Source organism: Mirounga leonina, unplaced genomic scaffold (assembly GCF_011800145.1).
Source record: "Mirounga leonina isolate KUSES-001 unplaced genomic scaffold, KU_Mleo_1.0 Mir_126, whole genome shotgun sequence".
Classification (NCBI taxonomy): Eukaryota; Metazoa; Chordata; class Mammalia; order Carnivora; family Phocidae; genus Mirounga; species Mirounga leonina.
Window position 1 is genome coordinate 9705146 of NW_023270314.1, and position 23001 is coordinate 9728146.

General features: G+C 39.4%; 1 protein-coding gene across 1 annotated transcript; it reads right to left on the reverse strand.

Annotated features, from left to right (window-relative positions):
* Nucleotides 1-1424: 1424 nt before the first annotated feature.
* Nucleotides 1425-22632, reverse strand: TMEM19 (transmembrane protein 19). Its single transcript, XM_035002125.1, has 6 exons — nt 21936-22632; nt 19936-20049; nt 7922-8059; nt 7309-7563; nt 6053-6262; nt 1425-4661 (listed from the first exon to the last, which is right to left on the reverse strand). Exons 1-6 carry the CDS (start codon nt 22063-22065, stop codon nt 4498-4500), a joined length of 1011 nt encoding a protein of 336 aa, XP_034858016.1. The 5' UTR covers nt 22066-22632; the 3' UTR covers nt 1425-4497.
* Nucleotides 22633-23001: the final 369 nt, after the last annotated feature.

The following is a 23001-nucleotide window of genomic DNA, read 5'->3' on the forward strand; positions in this document are numbered from 1 at the left end:
ACAAAGTTTCATTGATTAAAAAGAATGTGTGTTAAAATACACCCAAAACAGAGACACCTGGGTGGCTCAGTCGGTTGAGCATCTGCCTTCAGCTCAGGTCATGATCCCAGCATCCTGGGATCAAGTCCCACGTCTGGCTCCCTGCTCATCAGAGAGTCTGTTTCTCCCTCTGCTGGCCGCTCCCACTGCTTGTGCGCGCTCTCTCTCTCTGGCAAGTAAATAAAATCTTAAAAAAAAAAAAAGATTTGAAAATAAACTCAAAACAATTATTGTGTAGAAAATATCTCAAATTTCTAACAGTAGTTATTTGGGGGAAGGTAGAAGGTTTGGTTTATTGAGTTGTGGAGGCAAAAGGATATTTTAGCTTTATCTCTAATATTCTAATATTTTAAAAAGAATAGATTCAGCATAGGGGCACCTGGGTGGCTCACTTGGTTAAGTGTCTGATTTTGGCTCAGGTCATGATCCCCGGGTCCCGGGATTGAGCCCGTGTCTGGCTCCCCACTGAGCAGGGAGTCCGCTTCTCCCTCTTCCTCTGCCCCTCCCCCCACTTGTGCACGCTCACACTCAATCTTTTTCTCTCTCAAATAAAAATAAAAAAATCTTAAAAAAATTAATAGATTCAGTTCATTACATAAGTAATCAAATATTAATTAAAAAAGAAAATAAATCTGGGGCACATGGCTGGCTCAGTCAGTGGAGCATGCAACTCTTGATCTTGGGGTCGTGAGTTCAAGCCCAACAGTGGGAGTAGAGATGCCTTAAAAAAATAAAAAAGAAATGCAAAAACAAAAACAAACCCAAACATAAAAAGAGTTGCCACATGTTTTTTTTTATTATGTTAATCCCCATACATTACATCATTAGTTCTAGATGAAGTGTTCCATGATTCATTGTTTGTGCATAACACCCAGCGCTCCATGCAGAACGTGCCCTCCTCAATACCCACCACCAGGCCAACCCATCCTCCCACCCCCCTCTCCTCTAGAACCCTCAGTTTGTTTTTCAGAGTCCATCGTCTCTCATGGTTCGTCCACCCCTCCGATTTCCCCCGCTTCATTCTTCCCCTCCCGCTACCTTCTTCTTCTTTTTTTTCTTAACATATATTGCATTATTTGTTTCAGAGGTACAGATCTGAGATTCAACAGTCTTGCACAATTCACAGCGCTTACCAGAGCACATACCCTCCCCAGTGTCTATCACCCAGTCACCCCATCCCTCCCACCCCACCCCCCACTCCAACAACACTCCATAAAGTAAATTTTGAAAGGGGTGATGAATGAGAGTTAACATGTCTAGTCTTGGCAGAGAAAACAATTTTAGAAGCCTTGCCCTTACTATCATTTCCTGACTGTTTAGTTCCCAAACCATTAATAGCACATCACATGATTGAGAAATGTTGAAATCATCACAGTCCTCAGAAATTCAGGTAGCCAGACTGGTTTTATTTTTGATTTTCCTCCAGAAAAATGTTCTGATTATCAACTTTCAGTGACTCTTAAAGGAAACACTGATTAGTCAAACAACTTAATTTAACAAACATATATTGAACATCTATATTTTTTAAAATATTCAGGACCATTTGGAATTACAGCAACAGATACTCCATTAGGAGATCAAATCATTTAACTGCATAATTGTGTTTTCATCTTTAAAGCATGTACAATTCACCTGACATTTGATGGCTACAGCACTTTTTTTCTCATTGTGATGACATCAGAACAGCAGATGAAACACCAGGGACATCAGATGATTGGGCTCCAATATACGCATTGTATATAACAGGGAGCATCTGTTAATACTACAGGCATTAAGGCAAAGTTTATGATACCTCACCTTGCATGATTTTTCTCTATACTAGGTCTTTAATTGGGATGGGGTTGGCATTTCTGAAGGCAGCATCCTACATATATAGGAGTTAGAAACAAGAAAGAGATATATGCACCTTGGCTGAGGCATACCTTAACCCAAGTAATGAGAAAAACTAATGGAATGACCAATTGTATCAATTCATTGTTCTCTTGGACTCCTTTAAGTCTTCAGATCTCTTTCAAAAGCTTCAAAAGCCTTGAGCCACAGACACCTTCCTCTCCTCTACTGCCTAACAGTGTTTTAAGAAATGGTATGTACACCCTTAGGTTGCCTAGGTAGGCAGTACATACTGTTTTATTATACTGTTAGGTGGAATTCTATGTAAGTGTTTTTAAAATAAATTGTTCACTCAGTAAAGAGAAAGAATAGATTGAGCTAGTTAAATATCCAATTACAAAGGATGTTATAATAAAATACAGCTAAGATTAAAGCAAAAAGAGCCACAATTCCTTATCTATAATTCTCATATCCAAAAAAGGCTCTGAAAACAAAGGTTCTTCCTAAATTTGCTGACAAAACTGACCTGACCTGAGGCTCTTTATAATCTTCAGTTACCACACTTAGTGGTGCTATTCATACATTCACCATAGAAATATTAGTGTATTTGAGAATGGTTGCTATCTTAAGACTCTTTTGAGAGTTTGAGTAAAATATAGGTACTCTGTTTTCTAAAATCTGAAAATTTTGATTTTAAAACAACTAGCCCTAGGTTTTCAAATAAAGGCTTGTCAAGCAGTATTTCCCTAACCTGTTAATGATACGGTGACACTATCAAACCCAAAGATTTTTATATTTTTATCCCATGGTATGTCATGAGGATGGGTCACCACGAAAAGAGAAAAGGCATGTTGGAACAGCTATAGGAATAAACAGACTGCATCAAAAACTGACACAGGAATGATCTGGTAAGTGATGTAGCTATAAGACATAGTGTGATTACTAGAAACTATTACTGCATAAAGACAGCATACAGCACTGCTACTAATAGTTGTCTGCATAAAATGAAAAGCCCCACTCTTTTGAAGCTTCTTTTATGTATAGTGCTTTAGGACATTCTGACTTAGTTCTCAACCTGTTTAAAGTTAGATCTCCTAGAGAGCTTTCTATAAATAACCTATGCATGAGCCTCACCTTCAGATATTCTGATTTACTTGGTCTAGACAGGGGCCTTGGCATGTGTTTTTAAAAATGCTCTACACCTGGCTGGCATGTAGAGCATGCAACTCTTGATCTTGGGGTTGTAAATTTGAGCCCCACGCTCGGTGTAGAGATTACTTAAAAAAAAAATCTTGAAAAACCAAAAAATGCCCTATATAATTCTCACGTGCTGCAAGAGCTCTTAAAAAGTCCTAATACCCAGGCTCTACCCCAGAACAGGTAAATTGGAGTCCTTGGAAGTGAAGCCCAGACACAAGTATTTCTTTTAAAAGATGCTCAGGTGATTTCAATATATACCCAAAGGTGAAAACCAATGATAGAGACTCCCTCCGTTGCTTGGATTAAGGATTAAGGGTGTCAACTGTTTTTTTTTTTTTCTTTCTTCCAGAATCAACTCAGTTCTCAATTATCACTGTAGTAGTCACAAGTAAAGAAGTCTAAGCTTTATCCACTCTAATAATGGTGGCTTATTCATGGAATCTCTCGTCAATTTAAATTTAAATTCAAAAGAAGGGGGGGAATGTATGGAAATCACATGAGAAATATTTTTAAATACTTTCAGCAAAATAATCCATACCATATCAAACTCCTTTAGCATACAATAAATCACACTGAAGAACAAACAGAAAAGTAGGATTCATTTTAGTTGATTCTATATTGTACAGGAGAGCATAAGTTAAGCACAGAATAGGAAATCATAGCATCTTCCAATGAATTCTAGGTAGCAAATAAAAAAATAATTACAATAGCTTTCCAGTGACTAAGTGTTTAGGGTGCCAAAGTAACAGATTCCTACACAAATTTCAAAGAAAGCTAGAAAATACATTAAAAATATTAAATTCAAGATAATTTCTGCTCAAAAATCAACTGAAATATAAGTAAGGTGCACATTTTTTCGATAGAAGATAAATCTCTTGTTTTTACTTAAAAATAGTTTTTTTCATGCATTCTAATGGTCATATGAAAAAGACATTTAGTTTTTTTTTCATTACTAACCCTGAGGAAGGAAGAACAACACATGTGGAGTAGCTCACTAAGAACCATACTCCACACTTTTCACAAGTGGAAATGGCAAGTAATGGAAGAAGTGAGGACTACACTTATTCAGGCTTCCACACACATCAGTTGACACCACCCAAAACTAAAATTTCGGTAACTGGCACAAGTGGTATTGCACTTTTAGTCCAACATACAGCAATATTTAGGGATAGTATAGCTTCAGTGCTCACGAAGCTCTATTCAGCAGAAGAAAAATACGAATAAATTCTATGTACACTTATCTTTCACTACAGAGATGTTAGCTGTTACAAGGGAGTTAGAGGAAAAATGTGGAATTTCATCACAATGAATATGGGAAGAGCTGGTATTTCCTCTTTGCCCATTACAATGATTCTTCTTAGGATGAAATTTGGAATTGCAAAATTAGCTTAATTTACTGTAGTTTCAACCTCTGTAAATGAAAAAAGTTCACTCCCTGGGCCAAAAACCCCAAGCAGCAGTTGGAAGTAAGAGGGCAATGAGGACAGAAGAAAACAGATTCACTGCGTTGTTATCAAGAATCGGTTTTCCTGCTATGTACTTCACCTCATTCGCCGGGCTGTTGACCACCATGCCAGTGCTTTCATCTAAACCTGGAGTGGAGAAGAAGCAAGTGAGGTGGAAGATCCAAATGACTTGATTTAAAACAAATTAGCTTTTCTCCTCCAAAGAATACAATCTTTGAAAGAGTCTCAACCACTTATAAATTACCTTCAGTGAATAATTATACAGTGAGAGATATGGAACCCTTGATTACTAAGGATTTTTTTGAAATGTGAGTTTTAGTACACCTCAATACTGTTCTCTCAACACTGCTGGAGTTCCTTCACAGGAAGAAGGAAGAACATTAACAGCAGAGAGAGCATGAAACTAGATTAGGCCTCCAAGACCAACCTATGAGGTCTCTGAGAATAGGGATCATGTCTTCAGCCTCTGCGATGGAAACCCAGGACCCAGCATGGCGCCACCACAAAGGAGGCACACAAAGAATTTACCAAAGGAATTAATCTTTCCCACAGCCTACATTAATTTTTTCAGCCCACTCAATGTGATCAGAAACTTCCCCAGTTAGAGCCCAGTGTAGAATAAAACCTAGGTTCCTAAACAAACAAAAAAACCCAAAAACACAGGAAGGGAGAGGGGGAGAGAGAGAGAGAGAGAGAGTGTGTGTGTGTGTGTGTGTGTGTAGAGTTAGTGACCTTTAGCTTGAACTAAAATCAGACTGCTTCCTCCTTAGTATTTAGATAAATGCATCTGAGAGAACAAACATTGTGATAGGAGGGGAGCAAAGCAGGAGGGCAAGAATAGTATCTTGGCACATGAAGAGAACTGGAAGGACTGTACACAAGGAAACTCCCCAAACTCCCAGCCTCTTAACTGTATGAGTCAAAGGAGAAAACATGTTGGTCAGAATGTGGAGGAAATACACACCTAACAGAATATGTCAGTACACTGAAATGACAAGAGAGCCTCAGACGCAAAGCATAGAAAATTCTGGGGAAAACCAACTCCCATATATCTTGAGTGGGGCTAAAAATTCAGTGGGGACAGAAAGCATTATGTCACAGTAGAAAAATAGGTCATATGTGTACATAGTACAATAATTCTCTCTCGAATGGACTTGGAAAACAGATGGAAGGTGCAGCATTAAAATGATCTGATCCCAAATGTTCTGCTTTCCCTGGGATTAGGTGAAGTCCCCAAAGCAAAAGCATCTGTTTCCTGCACTATCACTATCCTGCACTATCACTATGTTTCCTCCCCACACAGCTTCTACTCATTGCTCTGTGGGACTAGTTCTCTTTCAATTAATTTAACAACAAAAAATTTTTTTTAATCAAAATTGTAGAAAAGACTGTCCGTCATTCCTGGCCTCTTGATTTCCTCTGTCTTTGGGATTGTTTTCATTGCCATGTTTTTCTCCCCCACATTTCTTTCCCATTTAATACACCAATAAGTTGCAATAATAAAGTGATGTTCTTACCAGTAAATTGCATTGTAGCTCCTAAATATGAGTCTACAACTGATCCCAGTAATCCAGCCAGACCCGCAAATACAATAATTGGCCATTGGGGAGCAGAAATGTCTAAATCATTAACAAAAACCAACTGTGTGAGGAAGTACGTGATGCCCACAAAGGTACCACCAAGTAGACTGGAGGCAAGGCCCACCATTGTGACCCCCCCATTGGTCCCTGAAGAAAAAACACAGATAAAATAATCTGGTTAACAATCAACAAACACATAAAATCAAGGAAAGCAAAAAAATAATTTGGTACCCATCTTATCAAGACTAATTCAAAGAAAAGGTTCTCTTTCATACAATCCAAAGACCATAGGTCTAGTTAAAAAGGAGTCTTTTCCCCTCATTAACTCATGACATGCTAAGCAATGCAGGGGAATGGTTCAATGGAGCCAAAATGCCTGGTTTCAATCTTAGTTCTGCCATTTCTTCTTTCTTTTTTTTTAAGATTTTATTTATTTATTAGAGAGAGAGACAGCTAAAGAGGGAACACAAGCAGGGGGAGTGGAAGAGGGAGAAGAAGGCTCTCCACCGAGCAAAGAGTCTGATGCGGGGCTCAATCCCAGAACCCTGGGATCATGACCTGAGCCAAAGGCAGACGCTTAACGACTGAGCCACCCAGGCGCCCCAGTTCTGTCATTTCTAAGTTACATGACTGTAGTTAAGTTACTTAACTTCTCTTAATTTCCTTGTTAGTAAGGTGGAAATAATAAAAGAACCAATTCACATGAATATTAAGGGTATTAAGGATAATGACAATAATGATGAAGAGAAAAAATGAAAAGGACATGAGGAAGAAAAAGAAAAGGAGGAGGAAGTGAGGGGGAAGACAAGGAGAAGGGAATAAGAAGGGAAGGGTAGGTGATGACAAAGACAAAAATGTATTGTTAGTAGTAGTTGTTGGTAATGGTAACGGGGAACTGAGATCTATGTTAAAGCACTAACAACATAATAGGTCCTCAAGAAACACTCTTATCATTCTCTTCCTTTTCCTCTCCTGATATGTCTCTGTTTCTGTACTGTTTATCTAGGACTTACTAACATTTCCTGCAAATATTATTTATCATCAATTTAATAGCCGACAGCAATTTTCCAGTTAAGGAGACTAACTAAAATTCTTAAAAGGCTCTTAAGTAAGAAACGCAGTAAGTCAGATTTTTTTGGTTCATTTCATTTTTTTTTTTAATTTTTTTTAAAGAAAGTTAAACAAAGACTCACCAACTGGAACTTTTTCCCAGGTTGTTATTAGCCTTGGTGGGCTTTTACTCAGAATGGGGCCAACTTCTGAAGCCCACGTGTCTCCAGCAGAGCAGGCCAGTGCAGCCAGAAGAGACAAACACATCCAGGAAGCAGTGTACTGCTTGGAAAAATCTATTGGGATTTCGCCGGGGCCATTTTCTATCATGTACAACAGGGCCAGCTCAGTGGGCACAGCTCCATTACAGAACACCTGAACCCAATTCCTATGCCCGCCTACAAACAAACAAGTAGATAAAAGGGACAAGAAATGCTTTCTCCTCAGAAGGAAAATCACGCAGTTACAGGAAATTAAAGTTTAAGGAAAGAAAAATGACTACAATTTTAAAAATGATTAAAAGTCAGATGGTACCTTTGCCTACATTCTGTATTGTTTTAGAATAATTAATGATAGATTTTAATGCTTCTAAAATTCTATTACTATTGTGGTGAAGTAATGATAAACTAAATTAGGCCACTACTTAAAAGTTGTTCTCATACAAAATTTATCTGTTTCAACAGTCTAAACATGTTCTGATTATAAGCTTATAATATCTTAGGATGAAATAAGTGATGTCAAACATAATTCATTTACCTTCTTTGTATTCTGAATCTAGACGCTTCTTTATTTCTCCCTTCCATTTAGTGAGTTTTGAAGAAGAAAGGAAAAACATCAGCAAAGAGGTAAAAAAGCTGAAATTTGCAATGGTTAGGATAAATCCAACCACAAGCCCTGAAAGAAACACATATATACACAGAATTATACTCAGTCCATACATTAATGTTGTGAAAAAAAGAATGGAATTTTTTTCAGTTATTTTTTACATTATAACCTGAAATGTACATTTCTTTTTATTTATTTATTTATTTATTTATTTATTTATTTATTTATTTATTTATTTGAGAGAGAGAAACAGCATGAGAGGGGATAGGGTCAGAGGGAGAAGCAGGCTCCCCGCTGTGCCAGGAGCCCAATGTGGGACTCGATCCCAGGACTCCAGGATCATGACCTGAGCCGAAGGCAGTCGCTTAACCAACTGAGCCACCCAGGCACCCTGAAATGTACACTTCTAAAACATTTTCATTTTTACCAGTTCAGGTATTACCAAATAGTAAACTAAATGTTGGTTTGATTAAATTAAGATACATTTTTTACCATATTTTGACCTCTTTTCAAACAATGAATATATGAATACATTATTATTATAAACATACTTTTTATAATCAAATTGTAGAACACACTAAAATAGTAGTTATTTATTATTAAACAGTGCATATTATATATGTTATATATAACATATGGATAGATAGCTTACTTTCCAAATTAACTGTGGATCTTCCCAGGGAGGTTAAGATTGTAGTCTTTCTAGCTTCTAATTTTTATATTTTCCTCTCATAGCCTGGATCTTTTTTTTCTACCTGCAGGCTAGCTTTTATGCTTTTCAGAGAACTTTCACATGCTCTTTTGCTGAGCCTCATAAACTATGTGAGAAAATGGAGATAGTGTTTCTTAGCTATGTTTTACTATGTAAATCTAGGAAAATAATCCTGGATTTTATGTGGAATTAAAAATGGAATACTTTCTATAAGTGTGATTTCAGAATTTTAGACTTTTTTTTTGTTTCTTTTATTTGGGCAAAGAAGAAAGGGAACATCCTTCATTTTTCCATGAGTGACCAATTTCAAGGAAGGCTTATAATACCTACAGTCTAATCAGGAGAATAAACAAGAGCGCACACATGCATGACCGCATGTGCAAGCCGGGGAAGGGGCAGAGGGAGAGGGTGAAGGAGAGAAGCAGATTCCCAGCTGCATGAGGAGTCTGACACAGGGCTTGATCTCACAACTCTGAGATCATGACCTGAACCAAAATCAAGAGTTGGATGCTCAACTGACTGAGCCACCCATGTGCTCCCCTCTAGGTAATTCTGAGAAAAATGCACATCTGCTGGAATTAGCTTCTTAAATTACTCAGATAGGGGCACCTGAATGGCTCAGTTGGTTAAGTGTCAGACTCTTGATTTGGGCTCAGGTCATGATCTTAGGGTTGTTAGATTGAGCCCTGGGTGTCAGGCTCTGGGCGTGGAGCCTGCTTGGGATTCTTTCCCTCTCCCTCTGTGTCCCCCCACCCCTCACCCAAATGACTCAGATAATCCTTAAAGGCCTTTGTTACAAATTTTGAAAATGTTCTTAGGAGTAAAATTGGTGGTTGAGGTAGCAGAGTATCCTTGTTTCTATTACCACAATGGTCAGTTAATACTACAAAAATGAATGAAACAGGATTTGGGGAAGATGAAAGAGTAGGAAGCACCAGGAAATCTGTCTGCCCACCTAGACAATTGCACTGGCAGAATCTGTCTGACAAAACTATTTTGGAGCTCTGGAGTCTACTGAAGGCTTGTAACTTTCAAGGGAAGGCTTGGAAGGGAAACTGCAGTTAATTTTGGTCAATTTCGGTTCTTAAGAGTGCAGCAGCTATCCATCTATCACTCCCAGCCCCAGGGCAAGCAGGGCAGGAACTTTAGGTTCAGCCTGCACACAGCTTATGGGAGCTAGGTTGGGCAATAAGGACTTGTCTTCCACATATCAGGATTTGTATTGTGATCAACGACTGCGGCTTCTGATTATGGAGGTATAGACATAGAGGCTGGAAGCCATTGTTACACGCCACTCCCCACTGTTGCAAGCCCTTTCTTGTCTGGCTGAAGGGACTTCCAAAGGATTTAAAGGATCAACACCAACCCCCCTTCATTTTTCTGTTTTTCCTCCTTTGGAGACCCAGACATTAAAGACTAGGACATTCAAAAGAAACTGCATTTATGGGGAAAATTAGAAAGTCCTAGTGCATACCCAGGGAAAGGTATGGGCTCAGAAAAGACTGGGAAGATCTTAGGTTTACACCTCAAGCTGATGCCTGGCATAGAGACAGCTACAACAATCAAAAACAAGACAAAATAAAACAAAAAAGACCAAAACCTGGGGACGGAGGAAATTCTGATTTCCAGAGTTACCACATTATTAGATTTAAATGTTCAGTTTTCAACAAAAATATCACAAAGCATATGAAGAAACAGACAAGTATGGCCCATTCAAAGGAAAAAAAATCAATGGAGGCTGTCACTAAGGGCCAGATGGTGGACCTACTAAGCAAAGACTTCAAAACAACTGTTTTAAAGATGCTCAGAGAACTAAAAGAAGACATGAAGAAAGTCGAGAGAACAGTATGGAAATATTAATAAAGAAATAGAAATCTAAAGAGAAACTGAAAGGAAATACTGGAGTTGAAAACAAGTCAGTAGAAATTCAAAGGCACATTTGAGCAAGCAGAAGAAAGAATCAATGAACTTGAAGACAGGCAATGGAAATTATCCAGTCTGAAAAACAAAGAAAAAAAAATGAAGAAAAGTGAACAGAGCCTGAGGGACATATAGGACACCATCAAGGAGAACAACATACACATGTGGGAAATCCCAGAAGGAGAAAAGAGAGGGAAAAGAGGGCAGAGAAATTATTTGAAGAAATAATGGCTGAAACCTTCCCAAGTTTTATTTTTTTTTTAAACTTTCCAAGTTTGATGAAAGACATACATATAAACATGCAAGAAAGAAGCTTAGTAAAATCCAAGTAGAATGAATTCAAAGACAGCCACATCGAGACACATTATAATCAAACTGTTCAAAGACAAAGACAATCTTGAAAACTAAGAGGTAAGCAACTCATCACATATGAGGGATCCTCAATAAGATTATCAACAGATTTCTTATCAGAAACTTTGGAGGCCAGAAGGCCAAACGCCAGAAGGCATTGGGCTGACATACTCAAGGTGTGCAAAGAAAACAAAAAAACCTGTCAAACAAGAAGCTTATATCCAAACTATTTTTCAAAAGTAAAGGAGAGGGGCGCCTGGGTGGCGCAGTCAGTTAAGCATCCAACTCTTGGTTTCAGCTCAGGTCATGATCTCAGGGTCCTGGGATTGAGCCCCACATTGGCCTCCACACTCAGCATGGAGTCTGCTTGAGATTCTCTCCCTCTCCCTCTGCCCCTCCTACTCGTGCTGTCTCTCTCTCTCTCTCAAATAAAAAAATAAAATCTTAAAAAAAAGGTATAGGAAAAATTAAGAGAGTTTGTTATTGATGTTATGCTGGCAAAAATTCCAATTAGAATGTTACAACTTAAGGATGTTAAATGTAATTGTTATGGTAACCACAAAGAAAATAGTTACAAAATATACACAAAAGGAAATGAAAAAAATTCAAACATTTCACTACAAAAAATTTAATTAAACACAAAAGAAGACAGTAATACAAGAAATGAGGAACAAAAGAACTATGAGAGAAACAGAAACAAATAGCAAAATGATAAAAATAAGTTGTTTCTCCTTAGTAATTACTTTAATTCTAAGGGAATAGGGGTGCCTGGCTGGCTCAGTTGGTAGAGCACGTCACTCCTGATCCTGTCAGGGTTGTAAATTCAAGCCCCATGTTGGGTGCAGAGATTACTTTTAAAAAAATCTTAAAAAAAAAAGTAAATGTAAGGGCATGAAACCCTCCAATCAAAAGACAGAGATTGTCAAAATAAAAACACATAGTCCAATGCTGTCTATAAAGAACTCACTTTAAATCTAAAGACACAAATGGGCTTAAAGTAAAAGGACTGAAAAAGATATTCCATGCAAACAGTAACCAAAAGAGAGCAGAGGTGGCTATATTAATACCAGACAAAACAGATAAGCTCACTTCTCATGTGATATAACCCCATATTTTTTCTTCCTTTTCACACTTCCATTCTTTCTGGTGTAACAAGAGGCTCTAAGCTCTTTCCAAACCTAGTTTTCCCCAGTCCTGGAACCAGTCATTTATTTCTCTGAGGAGCTTTGGTTCATTTTAGTGGGGAAGGATATTGAAGGTCAAGATCTAGGCTCACAGTATGCTCATTGCTACTGGGGTATATTTGCTTTTTGTGGACAGGGCAAGTGAATACACACACACACATATATATATGAGCATACAAATATACACACATGCATATACATGTGCATATATACATGTATATATATATATATATATATATATATATATATATATACACGTATTATAGAAATCACAAGATCACACCAATAACTCCAATTACAATCCATCTCTATAGGTTTTCTCTTGCTTTTCCCCATTCCATGTTAAGAACCTGGCTTCAAACAACGATGATTTCACTCATTTTTTTCAATTCCCTATCACATCTAAAACTTTTAGAACCACACTAAAATAGTTTAGGATTTGTTTGCCATTCTCCCTTTCCCTTAACCCAAGACTGAAAGAATATAATTAAATGCTATGTTCATAAGTTTTCTTTCTTTCCCTCCAGTGGGCTTATAGTATTGATTTATAATACAATTGGGTTCATTTATTTTAATTTGCTTTCAGTTTTAGATTTTCCCTTTTCCCATCCTTACTATTTTATTTCTTAAATATGTAGAACACTAGCATGCTTTCAAAAGTCAAACTTAGAGGGCGCCTGGGTGGCTCTGTTGGTTAAGCGACTGCCTTCAGCTCAGGTCATGATCCTGGAGTCCCAGGATCGAGTCCCACATCGGGCTCCCCGCTCAGTGGGGAGTCTGCTTCTCCCTCTGACCCTCTCCCCTCTCATGCTCTCTCTCACTCTCTCTCTCAAATAAATAAATAAAATCTTTAAAAAAAAAAAAAGTCAAACTTAGAAAAAAAGGTACACTCAGAGAAGGGTCACTTTCTCCCAGGTCCCTTTGCCCCTCTCTTCATATTTTGCTCCCCCTCCATTCTTTGTAAATATTGTTTCTTAGTTTGTCATTCCTGTGTTTCTCTTTATAAAGTATACATAATGAATGTTTTCTTATCTTCCTTTCTTCTTTACACAAAAGGTAGCATTCTCTATGTATTCTTTCCAACTTATAAGCACATTTTTTTTTTTAAAGATTTTTTTTTAAATTTATTTATTTGAGAGAGACAATGAGATAGAGAGAGCATGAGAGGGGGTCTCAAGTCAGAGGGAGAAGCAGACTCCCTGCCGAGCAGGGAGCCCGATGTGGGACTCGATCTCGGGACTCCAGGATCATGACCTGAGCCGAAGGCAGTCGCTTAACCAACTGAGCCACCCAGGCGCCCCTAAGCACATTTTTTTTTTTTAAGTTAAGCTCTACGTCCAACATGGGGCTTGAATTCACAACCCCAAGAGCAAGAGTCACATGCTCGACCTACTGGGCCAGCTAGGCACCCCTATAAGCACTTCAAAAAAAATATATTTTATTTATTTATTTGACAGAGAGAGAGGGAGAGTGAGCACAAGCAGGGGGAAGGGCAGAGGGAGAAGGAGAAGCAGGCTCCCCAGAGCAGGGAGCCTGACAGGGGACCTGACCCCAGGACCCCAGAATCATGACTTGAGCTGAAGGCAGACACTTAGCCGACTGAGCCACCCAGGTACCCCTTTATAAGCATGTTTTAAATAATAATTTTATAGTCCTTCTTTTGGGGAGAGAATGTGCTAACTCTGGTATTGAGCACTTGGGTCAGTGGCACTCAAGAAATTTACATTCTTTGTTAATTAGTCTCTTACGAGTTTGGCTGCTTTAAGTCTAAACTTCCAGTTTGGGGTAGGGGTTCTGAAAAGAATCCACCTCTGGCCCTGCAGGGCTGGGGACTGGTTTCCCAGAATGTGATAACCACACTAAGGCACTGTTATCTTGTGTGGCCCTGTCCAGGCTGCCTGCTTGTATTTCTAAGTACAGGTATTTCCATCCCTGACTAACTTTATCATTAACAATTTCCATTCTCAGGGCACCTGGCTGGCTCAGTCGGTAGAGCATGCAACTCTTAATCTTAGGTGAGTTCAAGCCATGTGTTGAAAGTGAAGCCTGGTTAAAATTAAAACAAACAAAACAAAACCAAATTCCATTTTCTGTAACTCTTAAGATAAATATATTCAGTTTTGTTATATAAAGATTTTTGTTAACACATTAGACAAAATTATTAATAGAACATATATTAAACAGGTGTTAAGTATTAAATAGTATCTTCTTAAATAATGGAACAGGGGACCAGGTTTCTATTTCTGTAAAACCTCTTTCTGTTGGGATGCCTGGGTGGCTCAGTCAGTTAAGCGTCTGCCTTCGGCTCAGGTCATGATCCCAGGGTCCTGGGATCGAGCCCCGCATCGGGCTCCCTGCTCAGCAGGGGTCTGCTTCTCTCTCTGCCTGCAGCTCTCCCTGCTTGTGCTCTCTCTCTCTGACAAATAAATAAAATCTTAAAAAAAAAAAAAAAAAGGAAGAAAGAAACTCTTTCTGTTGGTTAGTTCAACATTCAGGTACCACAACTAGTGACACATTTACTGACTGATCTATCCAGAGATACTCAAATATTGGCATTTTACTCAGGTTTAGCACATTTTAACTGAAAGTGCAAGAAATAGGGTAATACTGTGTAAAGTACTAATAAAGTGCTTCAGCTCTGGAACTGAACAGTCTGGAGTTCAAACCTTGGCTCCTCTCTTTACCTCACTTTGACTAAATGTTACCTAAGCATAAGCCTCAATTTCTTATTGGTGAAATAATAACAACAATTCCTTCCTCATTGGCTTGCTGTGAAACATTAAATGAGATAATTTTTTTTTAAAGATTTTATTTATTTATTTGACAGAGAGAGAGCACAAGCAGGGGGAGCGGCAGGCAGAGGGAGAGGGAGAAGCAGGCCTCCTGCCGAGCAGGGAGCTGGATGTGGGGCTCGATCCCAGGACCCTGGGATCATGACCTGAGCCGAAGGCAGACGCCTAACGACTGAGCCACCAGGTGCCCCCGTTCCACTGTCTTTAAACAAACTCAGAGTAAGGTGGCCCTAAAACACCCTACACTGAAATGCTACAAATCATCTACATCCTTTTTACTTCAATCACCTTAAAATACCACATGAAGTGATCAATGTTCATGTTGATGCCAGGTTCAGAATGAGGAAATTAATTGAAGGCAATGTACTCTGAAAGAATGATTTCTTTTGTGTAGTCTAAACATATCTTGGTATTTTTTGCAACTCCTAGCTATGTCTGAACTCTTAGATCAGTAACTGCTGTCTCCAGTTCCTGTCTATTACATCTCCCCCAAACCACCTCTGGAATCTCTAATTGTGAATGATAAGAGTTGATATGCATAACAAAAGGGTGCTCTCAAAGCACTTCAAGATTCAAGAATTATTACTGCCTACTGAATTTTAAATATGTAAATTCTGCACTTAACAGAGCCATATGGGGAAGTAAAACAACACTGTCTACAAACATCTCTGATAGCAGGAGTAGACTTATACCAAAAATTTCAACTAAGGTGACCTGGGTATTATAACCCTGAGAGGCAGAAAAAGGAAAGGCAGGACTAAAATTTTATAATTTAATAAAGTCAAATCTAATAAATTCTATCACAGGTAATCTACCTACAGAAAGACTGTGGGAATCAATTAACCCAAAATACAGAACACGAAGGCCAAAGAACCAGAAGTTGGCAGACTTGTTGAATCCTGTACAAGGGATGGGACCCTTTGACCTAAGTATCTGCAATATCTGAGACAGGGAAATTGAAGGACTCCATAAAATTCTGCTTTTGCTCCTTTTCCTTCTTCTATTCTTGCTAGGACCTGAGCCCCCACTTTATACATGCCTCATAACGCAAATACTGTATGTCCTCTTTGTTAGACTAGATAACTTCTAAGGAAGGACCAGGTGAGAATGACCCGAGGAAGCTATCACATGCATATTCCAGACCACTGGCACTAAACATCTGGATGCCAAGGAGTAACATCTGGGCCCTTGTCTTTGTTCTTACTGATTCCTGAATGCCTAAGAAGGCACACACACCGAACCACAATCCTCAATAAAACCCCAGACCCCAAACAAAGATGGGACTCTCTCTCCTTTCCTGAGTCTCCCAGACACTATCTCTATCTGCACTCTCTCTATATCTTCAATAAACACTGCTTTCCCTTCCTGCTGGCTCATGTTGGATTTCTATCCTGCACACAGCCAGGGACTCCGTTGGCCAGTCCTGTGGGAACCCCTCTGGATCCTAGACCTGGCCTGCTGGTATCATATCGACTGTTTCTCAGACTTAGTACTCACCAAAGAAATTTTTCTAGTTATACTCTGACTTCTCAAATGGCCTGACTACAACAGAGCATGCCCGAACAGTGATGTTTGTATTTCAGTCTGCAATTGACTAGCTGTGTAGATATTTTTAAAAGACACACTTTATTATCATTATTATCCTTTTTTAAAGTAGGCCCTGACGCCTGAGTGGCTCAGTCCGTTAAGTGTCTGCCTTTGGCCCAGGTCATGATCCCAGGGTCCTGGGATTGAGCCCTGCACTGGGCTCCTTGCTCAGTGGGAAGCCTGCTTCTCCCCCTCCTGCCGGCTGCTCCCCCTGCTTGTGCTCGATCTCTCTCTCTCAAATAAATAAATAAAATCTTTAAAAAGAAAGAAAGAAAAATAAAGTAAGCCCCGAGCCCAATGTGGGGGACTTGAACTCATGACCTTGAGATCAAGAGTCACATGCTCTACTGAGTCAGCTAGGTACCCCAACTAGTCTGTATTTTATCAGATTAATAAAGTGGCATTCTGACTCATATACCAGTCCCATGTGACAATGAGCAACATAAACTGGTTTTCTTAGGTCTGATCAACTCTGGGTATGTGACAAAACAAAGCTTCTATTTCAGAGAGACTGAACACCAGACCTAACTATGGTGACCCAAAGAGGCAAGGCCACTCTTGTGAGACTACGTGAAGCACAACCACTGGCCTTTCTAGAAAATTCTCCATTTGCATGCACTTCCACTACACTTACAGCATATTGTTCTGGGAATTAAATGCCTCAAACCCATCTCTTTTATCATCTGTATCCTGTGACTAAAACTGTAAGCTCTCTGACAATGGGATTTAAATTCTAAGTGTCCAGAACAGTGCGTGGCATATAGGAGACCCTAACTATACATTTGTTAAATGCATGATTGAAAAAAAAATAGGAAACAACTAAGCTGAATAGTCTTGGTAAGTGAAATTAAATTTAAACTTGTCAAGTCAAGGGATGCCTGGTGGCTCAGTTAAGTGTCTGCCTTCAGCTCAGGGTGTGATCCCAGGGTTCGGGGATCAAGTCCCACATGGGGCTCCTTGCTCAGCAGGGAGCCTGCTTCTCCCTCTGCTTGTGCTCTCTCTCTCTGACAAGTAAGTAAATAAAATCTTTAAAAAAAAAAAAATAACTTGTCAAGTCAAAAATCCGATGACCAGATTGTCCATACTAAGTTCAAAGGAACACAATGAACAACTGGACTATATAATACCTCCTTGGAGCAAATCCTCTACACAGTGCTTTACAGTTTATAGTCACTTTCCCATATATCCCCTCAAGTGATCCTCCTCATTCTAGAAATAATCTCTCTCTCAATCTCTCCCAAATAATCTCTCTCAAAAAAATCAAAGAGAGCAGACGTCTTCACTTGTGTCCATCTTAAGCACTGCCTCAACCCCTCCCCTCTTCTATCAACACTGAGGTATGTGTTCCTGTGTCATGGGGGACTCTTTTAACACCCAGATCCTGAGGGAGTTCTGAAACTCTTCTCAATCCCAAGCACCCTGAAGGCATGATATGGCAAACCACATTAAAATTCCTAGGACTGTGAACAGTAATAGTGGAAGGAGAACGGTAACAATAACTAACATTTATAAAATACTTATTATGTGTGCCAGGTACTGTGCTAAGCTTTTCACACGGATGACTCTTCACGGTAAGTCAATGCTGTAGATAAGATCACTCCTTCTCGTTTTACATATAGGAAAAGTACAACGCTGAGAGTTTAAGTGATTTGTAGTCATACTCCAGGACAGTATTCCCAAGTACTGTATAATTTGAACTAGCATTAGTTTTTTGTCCTTAAGGAAAAAAAACCTTTAAACAAAAGATACCAATATTCATGGAATGAAATGATTAGAAAAAGAACAGAGGTTTTGGGCGCCTGGGTGGCTCAGTCGTTAAGCGTCTGCCTTCAGCTCAGGTCATGATCCCAGGGTCCTGGGATCGAGCCCTGCATCGGGCTCCCTGCTCAGCGGGAAGCCTGCTTCTCCCTCTCCCACTCCCCCTGCTTGTGTTCCCTCTCTTGCTGTGTCTCTCTTTGTCAAACAAATAAATGAATAAATCTTTAAAAAAAAAAAAAAGGTTCTCTCTCTCCCTTGGACCCTCCTTCTCCACACACACGCTCTCTAAATAAATAAATAAAATCTTAAAAAAAAAAAAGACCTGCCAGTTTTAAATAATCATCATTCTGTAGTGATCTCATCCTATGTATAGTATTTGGGGGGGAATCCTCATGTCTTGGGGCTTATAACACTGGCAGTATATATGAGTCCCAATGTCACACCAGATCATATCACCCCCTTGATTTGAGGCAAGGGAGATTCCACCTAGTTTGAAATAAAATCTTTACTGTGGGGAGCCTGGATGGTTTAGTCGGTTGAGCATTGGTTTCAGCTCAGGTCATGATCCCAGAGTCCTGGGATTGAGCCCTGCATCAAGCTCTGTGCTCAGTGGGGAATCTGCTTGGGATTCTCTCTCTCCCTCTGCCCTTCCCTCGCATGAGCTCTTGCTCAGACGCACATGCTCCTTCTGCTAAAATAAAAAAATCTTTAAAAAAAAAATCTTTACTGTGTCCCATAAGCCTCCTTATTACCTGGTCCTTGCCTATTTCTTTAATTTTCTATGTTCCTTTTTTTTTTTTTTTACTATTTTCCAGTCAAATGAGCCTTATTCTCACACCCGAATAAGCCAGGGTATATGTCAGGGTCTTTACCCATGTTATTCTGTCAGCTTGGAACTTGCTTCTCTCAGACCTTGTCATTGCTGGCTTCTTCAGGTCTTGGTTCAAAACTACGTCCTTAGAGAAAAGGGTTATGCTTGACCCTATCTACAAAAGAATGCACACAACCCCCAACATACACACTTTATTACCTTAATTTTTCTCATAAATTTTATCATTATATAAAAAGTTTTATGTATTTTGTAATCTAACTGTTCTAAAGAATGAAAGTTCCATAAGAACTTGAAACCTTGTTCTTGTTCACAGCCATACCCCCAGTTTCTAGAAGAGTGGCATATGGTAAGTGCTCAATAAATATGTCCTAAAAGAACAAAAATTTGGCATATCCCTAACCCAGTTCTGAAAAATAAATCTAGGATACTTAGTTTGGACTGCTTTGCTTGAGGCTACTAATAGCAATTTCCAAGAGTGATTCTTTCCAACAGCTCCTCCACTGTACACCTAGCAGGAGTGCTCCAATGTTTCTGCTAGCAGATAATACAACTAAAAGAGCAGAATAATCAAGGAACTCAAAAATCTATCCTATTAATCTACTTGATATCAATTACAAAGTTAAATTTGTACAATGCACTGAGTATGTCAGTATCTGAAATTTTGACAGAATAGGAATGCTGAGCAATAAATATCATTATCTAAAATACATAATGGGATTTATAGTCTCATATGTTCAGAATTTAGAAAACATGAGTTTAAATTATATAAGCAAGCACTTATTATATAAACTTTTAAAAGAAACACATACCTCCTAAAGCCCCACTGTGGTCTAGACTTTTCTTTTTAAAGCCATGAGAGACGATCAAAACAGGAACAACAACAGAAAACAGCCAACGCCAAGGAGAAATAGGCTGTAAATTACCTAAAAAATTAAATTCACAGGTTAGTCTTGGCTATAAGCTTTGATAACTGCATTCTGGATTAAAATATTGTCATAAGTAGAGAAACTGAGATGAAGTCACCAAAGTAAAATAACTATGTTGAGACTTGTGTATTTCCAGAGAGACAGTCCTTTTGGAGAATGACCAAGTAAGTCCTGTCCAAGTTTTGATATTTCATACATATTTGGAGATTTGAAATGACTCTAGTTCCCCATTGTTTTGAAAAAGGGGCACATATTAAATCTCAAGAATTGTATAGAGCAAACTATTTTCTTAGCAGGATCCAATTCTTCTTCTTTCTGCCTTTCAGAGAGATTTATTTTTTAAAGTAACATTCTTACAGGCTACACATCTCCATTCAACAATTAGCAACTGATTTTTCCAAAGGTTGCATCCACCTCACAGATGTTTCTTTTTGTTTGGCTAGCATAATGGTTTCAAACCATTGGGAGTCAATATTTAAAGATTAGGAGGTTTCATATAAAAATCCAGAACCCTGGCTTCTGTTTTAAAAACTGGATGCTCAGGGGGGCGCCTGGGTGGCTCAGTTGGTTAAGCGACTGCCTTCAGCTCAGGTCATGATCCTGGAGTCCCGGGATCGAGTCCCGCATCAGGCTCCCTGCTCGGCAGGGAGTCTGCTTCTCCCTCTGACCCTCCCCCCTCTCATGTGCTCTCTCTCATTCTCTCTCTCTCAAATAAATAAATAAAATCTTTAAAAAACAAAACAAAACAAAACAAAACTGGATGCTCAGGCCCACATGGCAGAATTGACCACAGTGGCAAGAGGCCACCCCCTTTAGACAAGTCAGCTTTCTCATTTAAAGTTCCCACCATTCCTGACTCCTAGACACCAAGACTAAGTGAGTATAGTGAAGAAAAATGTGAACTATTGCTAGAGCCCATGTTTCTATCAAAAATGGTAAAATGGAAGATAAAGCGGGCCAAATGTTCAACAAAAATTCTATTTCTGAAAATGAAAACTTCTCAACTGTTTAAGATGCAAAGATCAGGTGCCTGGTTCCAGAGAGGCACTTTGGTTTACAAATCCTGGTTTATTCCATTGAGTTCAAGTCATAGTTATTACCAGCACAAATGAGAATCTTCTCTCATACCTCTTCTCCTCAAACCCTCATCCCCTACTGTGAATCATTATGAATGAACCTGAAGACCACCCATTCGGATTATTCACATGTCTCTGCAAAAGGCTAAGGTCTGAAATGGCAATCCCTTTCTCACTCGACTTTTCATTTTTTCTTTTCAGCTGAACAGTATTCCATTTTTATAGGAGTACCAAGGAAATTTCTGTAAAGGCATACTTACGCTCTAGGGAGTCTTCAAAACTGTAAAAGTCTGAGTCCAGAGTATCTTATGTATATGCGGTGAGGCTTCAGATTTTAAAGGAAGTCTGTTCTTTTGAAGTGACCAAAGAGCAGACAAATCCTCCAAATCTCCGAATGGAAACATTACAGCACCTTTTATTTTTACTGCTGTTTTTACAGGATACATAAAACTGATAAACTAGTTACAAATATTCTTACTAAAAGCATCACTGCAATTGCTTTACAAAATTGTATTTCATTTCACTAATTTCTCATGAAGATAGATGTAATAACTACACACAACATAAAAATGTATTTTGAAATATGCTTAATCAGTATTATCAGAGGCGGTGTTTCTTAAAGGCTCTTAAATGTACAAAGTAGTGCTTATATTTTAATGCTGGTAAATTAAATTCAGGCTTGGAAGTTAAGTAAACACAACAGTTTACAACCACTCAGAAGATACAAGTTTTGGATTTCATTAATGATACAATTTTCAATTCCACCAATCAGATTATAGAAAAACAACTCAGAGCATTCATACTTACCATAATAGGTGCTTGCAGTCATAGACATAATCCAGAAAGCTAAAGAAATGCAAATGATCAGGCTCAATATAACTATATTAGTTATCATCTTTATATATTTTTTGCAAATATTGTCGTCAAGATCAGTCATGGAAAATAACGATATGAGCCCGAGGGGGAAAATAGTGTTTCTAAGGAAAAATAAGTCATTTAAGTTGCCAGCAAAAAACTCGCGCAGAGGCCAACATAAATGCCAACATCTTCCACCGACCGAAAAAATAACATAAACCCCAACTACTTCCGAAACTGCGGCTGATGGAGATCTCAAACTCCCGTGAGCGAGGTTAAGACCTCACTGGAAAAGCAAAGCTCATGCCCTCTGAGCGCCGGGTCCTATGCGTGCGGTCACTTCACACCTGAGCTCCACAGACAGAAGACGAAAGGAAAGCGGAATCAGCCAATCGCCGGTCCTGGGACCGCGGGCTCCGCCTCCACCACACGCACACGCGCTGACGCCGGTTGGGGGGGGAGTGCTGGGAGAGGTGGGGAAGTGGCTCTCGGCTGCAAAGAGACAGGGTGCACAGCCAGAACCAGGATGAGTTCCGAGGGTGAGCCCTGCGCGGTGGGGCGCGGTCACATCGCCGCAGCCGCTGGCGCCGCCCCAGAGTTCAGCTCCAGCTCGCCAAGGCCAAAGCCCCGCGGCGCTCAGCCGCGCCCCGAGTCGCGTCTTCGCTACTGTGCGCAAGCGCCGCGGCCACCTGAGGGCGTGGCTTCGCTCACATGAACTTTTAAAGGGCGGTTCCAAGGACAGGCGGCCTGGCAGAAGCACCCAGGGCCTCTAGAGATTGTAATTCTCGTCGGAATACGGATCTGGAGCCTTACTTAGATCCTTGCGTTTGAGAACATACTCAAACACGGGAGGATGAAACCACCACCAGGGTAGGAGTATAAAACAGGAGTGCAAATGAATTTAAACCCAGTAAGTCCATTTCAAGCATAATCGAATACTTTTTCATTTATAGAGTTCATGCCATATAAAATACGGATTTAAAAAAATATTTATTTATTTATTTTAGAGAGAGAGCAC